This window comes from Thermobia domestica, chromosome 5, assembly GCF_964235325.1.
Source record: "Thermobia domestica chromosome 5, izTheDome1.hap1.1, whole genome shotgun sequence".
Classification (NCBI taxonomy): domain Eukaryota; kingdom Metazoa; phylum Arthropoda; class Insecta; order Zygentoma; family Lepismatidae; genus Thermobia; species Thermobia domestica.
The window spans coordinates 56,566,044-56,574,236 of record NC_137458.1 but is presented as its reverse complement, the minus strand read 5'-3'; the positions used below and the strand labels follow the sequence as shown (position 1 = coordinate 56,574,236).

The following is an 8,193-nucleotide window of genomic DNA, read 5'->3' as shown; positions in this document are numbered from 1 at the left end:
TTCTGGTCTCACCTTTGTACTAATAATGGAACATTCCGTGTTTTCCTTATTCCTTAACATATTCGCTGTCGTTATTGACAACTAATCAAAAACAACTTAATTCCTTTCAGATTGTAGAGTCTCGATTACCAGTACCTTGATTATGTTTTAAATGTAATAGATCAGATCATAGGGGTCTAAATGATTGTCTTTTCCAATGTCTTTGTACTCCAACTTTGAACGCATTGATGATTGATTTGTTCACTTTAAATTTTGTTAACCACATTCAAAAATTATGTTTTTCATGTAAATGAGTTTATTTAACATGTGATTAAACTTAAAATTATCACATCTTATCACAAAGTTCATGGGTAGAACTAACGATTATACCTACATATGTTGTATACTTGAGAAATAATATATCTATAATCACATAATATTATACATAAACTTAAAATATTTTTTTAAAAGAAGCTACCCTGTATTTCTTCTTTAATTTTCAACATAACATTGAGGCATTTTTATCAATACAAGTTTAAATTATAAGGTTATCAGTTAGTGACCTAATAAAAAGTAAATTACAGTTGAAGATGTAGGATGGTTCATATAATATTGAGAGTAATAAAAGTAGTCCTCGCTTAGGAAGAGGTGTTTGTGGGAATCTGATTTATATTATAATATCCTTATTTTTTTTCCATATTCAAACGACTCATATTTAGAAAATATTTTTCTCTTATTTTCAGACCATGCGAAACATTGGTGGTAAATTGTTCGGTGAATGGTATTCGTTTTGAATGTTGTACTCTGTTTTATGAAACAACATTCGGCTCCTTTAGCTGCTTGTCACTTAATTCCCATCTATTTCGGTAAGCTAATTAAACTACAAATTATTAATGTGATTACGTTCCGAGATAACATTAATCGAAACTGTGATTTCCATAACCACACAATTTCAGTTGAAAATATACTGAGAAACTCAATGGAAACTGAAGATTTGTTTTAAATGGGAACTTGGAAATCATACTTTCATACTTACACTTTGCTGAATAACACATGTACTAAGTACGAATAAATTCTGATTTCTAAGTTACCATTTTCAACAAATATTCAGTTTTAATTCAGCTTCTCAATACCTCTTCAACTGGACTTGTGTGTCTATGGAAGTCAGGCTTCGATGGGTTTCCCCTTATTAAAGATATAGTTTATAAGTATGAGACTATTTACCAAATCAACTAATATACATTGTTCTAATAATATACGAGGGTTGGGGCAAAAGTCATGGCAACTATTTTTTTTCTTGCAGATATGTGAGCGGATCACAAACTTCTATGTGTCGCGTGGAAGTTCTGCAGGTATAGTGTGTATTCAGAACAATAGATGGCTCTGTGATAGCTGGTAGTAGCACAGCGAGGGCTGTGAAATCAGTCAGTTGGTGAGTGTCGTGCGAGATGGAAGTAACCCGTGTTGAGCAGTGCGCTTACATCAAAATAGCCGTTCTCCGAGGGGGAAATGCGATGGAATGTCACAGTGAATTAGTGGAAGCCCTTGGGAATAATGCTCTACTATACCGGACAGTAGCACGGTGGGTAGGAAAGTTTCAGCAAGGATGTGTGTCAACCAGTGATGAGCAACATTGGGGACGACCTGTCAGTGTGCGGACACACGTGGCACGTGCCGTCATCGAGCAGCTCCTGGATGAAAACAGACGATGGACGCTACTGGAGTTGGCGGAGGCAAGTGGCATCGAGAAACGCACCATACACAGGATATTGCGTAATGAGCTGCAACTACGCAAAATCGCATCCAATGGTACCACATGCAATGACGGAAGTTCAAAGGTGGATGTGCTATGCAATATGCTCCTACCACCTTGCACGCTGGCAACAGGACGACGATCAATTTTTGGCACGAATTATCGCCATCGATGAATTTTGGGACAGGGCATACGAACCAGAACTGAAACCTCAGTCCGCGGTTTGGCGACATACTGGATCACCGAGGAGGCAGAATTTCCATCAGAATCCGTCCCCAGTCAAATTGATGGTGGTCGTTGCGTATGATGTCATGGGTGTCATTGTTTGCCACTTTGTTCCACATGGCAGAAAAGTGACCGCACAGTACTACAGGGGCTTCCTGGTACGACAGGTACGACGTAGCGTTTGGGAAAAACGTCCGAATCTTTTGGACAGTGCAATAATCCTTCACGACAATGCAAAACCACATAAAGCAGAGTGTGTAGGGCAGCTACTGCGACGTTGGGGATGGGAAGAATTAGAACACCCACCGTACTATCCTGACATTTCGCCCTGTGACTTTGATCTCATTCGAAAGATTAAGGAACCATTACGTGGTAGGTGGTTTGCAACACGCGAGGACATTGCTAATGCTGTGTGCGAACAGGTGACCGATTCACACAGGGTGCGGCAAATTCTGAGGAGGCTGGTATTCAGCGCCTCCCACATCGTTAGCAGCGAGTGGTGCAAGTAGCAGGGGACTACTTTGAGGGTTTTTAGGCCCAGGTTTGTCATGTCAACTGTATGCGTACTGTGTTGTCATTCTTTTGCACCGTGAAGGTCATATTGCCCTGTATACTACCGTAATAAATTAGTGAATTAGGATATTTCAGTGCTATTCATTATTCATGAATGTAGTTAACACCTTGTCCTTTCGTCTGTATATGTCACATTTTCCAACCGGACTGGTATCTTCAAGAAAAAAAAATAGTTGCCATGACTTTTGCCCCAACCCTCGTAAATATCTAATACATTAAAAATTGTACTGACAGAAACAATTGTAAATCCGTTACAATTGCTATGCTATGCGACATTGCGTTATGCTACGTGTAATGGAAATTTTATTTAATTGTAAGATATTTTCGTCAACTCAAGGATATAAAAACTTCGGACTTCAAATTTGAGAACCAAAATATATTCTGAAAATAGAAGGAAATATGTCAGCTTGGGAGTTTGCTATACTGTGATTATCTGAGTGCGGAATTGAGACCAATTTTGCGAGGTTGTAAACCGGTACTGGTAGAGTACTTACATGTTATTACCTGTTAAATAAATTAAGTGTTGTCCGTTATAATACTTGTGTCGTTCTGTAAGTGACCATTCTATTATGCAAGTGCTGAAATTTAAGCAATGTTTATTTCACGGTGCACCATCGTGGAGTTTGAAAATTTAATTTATAAGTATTCCTGGAACGCTTTGTTACTTGTGTCGAGAGCATCTGCAATATCAAATAACATACTGTATATGCTAGAAATGTATTGTAAATTATTTGTTTCAAACCGAGAATGTTAGAGAAGTACAAATGCAATAATTCTATTTAGTAGACCCATGATCTTATGCAAAACCTAAGATTTTTACATTAACTTGTCAATATGACTTACCAAATGCCAAGGTCACAAATATCCAGAACATTTGCTAAACTTAATTTTGCAGTTGTATCTTCCAACTTTAAAAAATCACTAATATTAATAACATAAAACAGTAGCAATAATGCAAAAGATAAATATATCTTTATATAACCCTAAAAAGAAATATAAGGAATATATAGTGTTAAAATAGTTCTAGGCTGCCGCTAGAGCTTGAAGCAAAGTACTATATCCGATACACACAAATCGAAGTGTGGTTATATGTTTGTGTTTGTCACTATTGGTTTTCATACATATTTTGATTACTAACATATAAACGGTACTTTGACATTTAAAGCATTAATTTTGATCAGATGCTTCCTATAATGTGATATACGATGTAACGGACTAAATTTTAGATTTGTTCCTTAGAGGAAAATAAACACTGACATCATCTTGAGTACCTCCGTCCGGAGATATACAACAATACGATATATTAATATTTCTTGTCAGTTGGTATTTGCTATAATAAACTTATATAATATACAGTCGGACTCAATTAGATTTAAATATTCTCATTAATTTTACTAAGATTTTAGTACATCAATAATTATTATAATTTCAAATGTATAACACATTAAATTTGTAATCATTCTCTCAAAGACTGATATCCTAAATATAATTAAGGTTAAGAATAATAAAAAATATATATTGTCGTCGAATATGTAATATTTATATATACACAGTTACGAATTGTTGAACCTATTTTATTTAATTTAGTAATATTGTGGAAGATACAAATACTGTAAGTTCATTAAAGGGAATTAAAGCTTTTCCCATTACAATTTGAGGTTGTTGTAAAGAATGTTAATGTATAATTTTGCAATGAGCATGATAGAAAATATGTACGAGTAAAACGAGTTCGGTTTCCCCTTAAATGATTCGATCTCACTTTACAATATCCTATAATTCTTCTCTTATCATTTTAATCTTCGAACGAAAGAACGTGAAAAGAAGTGTTTTTAGTAGCTTATTACTAATTATACAGGGTGACGGCGTGACTATGTTACAAAATGTTAGGGATGATTCCTGACACGGAAACAAGAAAAAAAGTTCAAATAAACTTTTGTCCAACGTACGTAATTTCGGAGCTACAAGGTGACGAAAGCGTGGGAAAATGACTTTCAAAGCTCTATAGCTTGACTACGGTGAATGATAGAACTAATGCGGCATGGTCTCGTCAAAGACACCGAAGCTTCTGTATTCAAAAATGCTTAGGTGAAGTTCGTTCAATTCGTGCACAAGGGATTCCCCAAAGGAGCGTAGGGATTCCTGGATAATCTGTCAAGAAAGATGGGTCGAAAAGGATACGGATGAATAGCTGTCCCAACTGCTAGCAATAATGCGTCTCTACTAAGTCGATATCATGCACAAGTCCAAATTGCGAACAGTTCTATATGTGGCATGTGTGGTTGCATAATGCGCACTAAATAAGAGTGGGAAACATGAAACGAAATCGTGAACAATTTGGTGCAAATGGTAAATACATGATATTACGCTGTCCTATCATCGAACAGACGCTTTTTATAAAAGGTAATAGTAATGAAACGTATTAAATGTTGTAAAAGGGTCACATTGTTAAAGTCTTTCTTCCATGTAGTTTTGTTATTGAAAGCAAGTAAAATTAAGGGGTAAAACCGGGGATATTGGTGCTTTTTTCCAGGCAGAAATCTGATTTTATTTGATGATACAAGCCGAGGATACTTTTTACGAGAGGGGGATTTTTCAGCCATCATATGTTAATTTGACCACTGCCAGAGAACAACAGTAAAATATCCGTTTCTTATCATTAGCTGTAATGTGCGTTACCCGATCATTGAAAAAGAACAAGGAAAAACAATTTATCAGGACGTTTGTTTTAGTCGCTGCTTCCACTGTTTTGCAGGATTGATTATGATGTTTGTCTAGAATGCTTAACATGTCGTCATATTGTTATCGTTTAGAAAATATTTTGTTTTCACAGACGGTTATCACTAGAAGTACGCCACAGTTTGCAGGTTCGATCAGAAGCATTTCTTCTTCCTTCTGTCGTGGAAAACAATCGAAGGTAAGGAAAGTATAAGACAACTCTACTAGAAGGCGTTGTGGAAGGTTATTCTTCGTGAGGTTTGTTCGTAGCGTACGAGTTCCTTAGTGCAGTTTGTGCTTTGCTTGTTCGAATGTCAGATCAAATGGAGTATTCGATAGCAGAACTTGCTGACATGATATTTGTATACGGCAAAGCAAATGGCAACATTCGAGAAGCTGATAGGTTATATCGACTGAAGTATCAACAAAGAAGAAATTCAGCACATACTATGTTTCCCAGACATTTTCGGCGCTTACGAGGCACGGGGAATTTACAACCTCAATACAACGACCAAGGAAGACGAAGAGCCACAATGACTCCGGACTTTGAAGAACAAGTGCTTGATAGTTTTGCCCAAGACCCGACAGTAAGTACCTGGAAAGTAGCACGTGAAAGGGGAGTAGCACAAGATACTGTTTAGAAAGTAGTACATGAGCAACAGTTAAACCTCTATCATTCGTATAGGGTTCAGGCCTTACGGTCAACTGAATTTCAACCTCGCGTTCGGTTATGTGAGTGATTTCTCCAACGCTCTGTAATTGATCCGCTGTTTGCTTCCTACGTGCTTTTCACCGACGAAGCTTGTTTTATGAAAGACGGGATATTTAATAGTCACAATAGTCATGTATAGGCAGACGAAAATCCTTATTCAATTGTGGACAGGGGCCGCCAAGACCGATTCGCCATAAATATGTGGGCGGGTATTATCGGTCATCAGATAATAGATCCATATGTACTACCACCACGATTAACTGCACCAGGGTGTAGGAGATTCCTGCGAGACATACTTCCAGAGTTATTAAAGGATGTCCCACTCGGTGTTCGTCAACAGACGTGGTTTCAACATGATGGCGCCCCAGCCCACTTTTCAGCTTGTGCTCGAGAGTATTTGAATCAAACGTTTCGTGACAGACGGATTGGAAGAGGCGGTCCTTGTAATTGGCCTGAACGTTGCCCAGATTTGCTTTCACTTGATTTTTTCATGTGGGGTCATGTCAAAACACTTGTCTATGAAACGTCTATAGACAACGCAGGACAACTATTAGCACGAATAATCGCTGCCTGTGATACTATAAGAACAGATCCTGGGTTGTTACAGCGGATGCGTCAGAACTTACTACGACGCTGTAACGCCTGTGTTGAAGTAGAGGGACACCATGTCCATCGCCTATTATAGGATAATTGGGGAATTTGTTTCGTTTACAGATAATTGATGATGTTCTTGGCTGCATTCAATCCTGCTGTAAAATGTTGATTAAAGACATTATTCCCATTCTTGTGACTTTTGTTTCTAGGAAACAACCTCTTTTTCATTATAGGTGTTTCGCTCAGTTTTGTTTATTTGTTTTCAATGACAACAATACATGGAAGAAAGACTTTAATAGTGTGATCCTTTAACAACGTTTTAGTACGTTTCATGACTATTACCTTTTATTGAAAGCGTCTGTTCAATGATAGGACAGCGTAATATAATGTATTTACCATTTGTACCATGTATTTACCATTTGTATTTACCATTTCTTTTCATGTTTCCCACTCTTATTTAGTGCGCGTTATGCAACCACACATGCCACATATAAAACTGTTCGCCATTTTGTGCTTGTGCGAGATATCGACTTAATGCATTATGGATTATTGCTAGGAGTTGGGACAGCTATTCATCCGTATCCTTTTCAACCCATCTTTCTTGACAGATTATCCGAGAATCCCTACGCTCCTTTAGGGTATTCCTTGTGCACGAATTGAACGATCTTGACCTAAGCATTTTTCAATACAGCAGCTTCGGTGTCTTTGACGTGACCATGCCGCATTAGTTCTACCATTCACAATAGTCGAGCTATAGAGCTTTGAATGTCATTTTCCCACGCTTTCGGCACCTAGTAGCTCCGAAATTACGTACGATGGCAAAAGTTTATTTGAACTTTTTTTCTTGTTTCCGTGTCAGGAATCATCCCTAACATTTTGTAACATAGTCACGCCGTCACCCTGTATAATTAGTAATAAGCTACTAAAAACACTTCTTTTCACGTTCTTTCGTTTTTAGCTAATTTCTCATGTTTTATGTATTAAAAGAATCCAAAATTCAAAGAAGCTGTATTAAATTTATGGTTTGTTTCAGGAACCTATCACATATTGAGAATCATATAGGTGGCGATATAAGAGATACCTTCAATGTGGCAATAGACCAGAATGTATTGTTTGAGTGTGAAATCAAGTGGATTCAAATACCAACGCTGGTAAGTAAATTGAGTTACTCGGTTTTTAATCAGGCAATTATCATATATATATATATATATATATATATATATATATATATATATATATATATATATATATATATATATATATATATATATATATATGTGTGTGTGTGTGTGTGTGTATGTGTGTGTAAACAATTTTATTTCTGTATGTTTTGAACGTGTATAAATACACTAATAAATTGTATCAATGTGATTAAAATAGTATTAGTTTAATTAATTAATTTTTGATTAATATAAAAAAATATATATTCTTATTTGTTTCATAATTTTGGGCTTTCAACAATATTTGTCCAAGATTATAGTACAAATGTCTATTTTTTGTGCTGGAAGAATAAGGTATAATAAATATACGGAGAAATAAAGAATAAGAATAAATTGGTGTTCTCCTTTCTCGCTTAAGGGCCTAAGATACTAAAAATAATACAAGTTTAACATTTCGTTTTGTTTGTTTTAAATAGGTAAAA

At 36.2% G+C, this 8,193-nt stretch overlaps 1 protein-coding gene across 1 annotated transcript; it reads left to right on the top strand.

Annotated features, from left to right (window-relative positions):
• Positions 1 to 1,602: 1,602 nt before the first annotated feature.
• On the top strand, positions 1,603 to 2,466 carry LOC145685091 (histone-lysine N-methyltransferase SETMAR-like). Its single transcript, XM_081757435.1, has one exon. The coding sequence runs from the start codon at positions 1,603 to 1,605 to the stop codon at positions 2,464 to 2,466; it is 864 nt and encodes a 287-aa protein (XP_081613561.1).
• Positions 2,467 to 8,193: the final 5,727 nt, after the last annotated feature.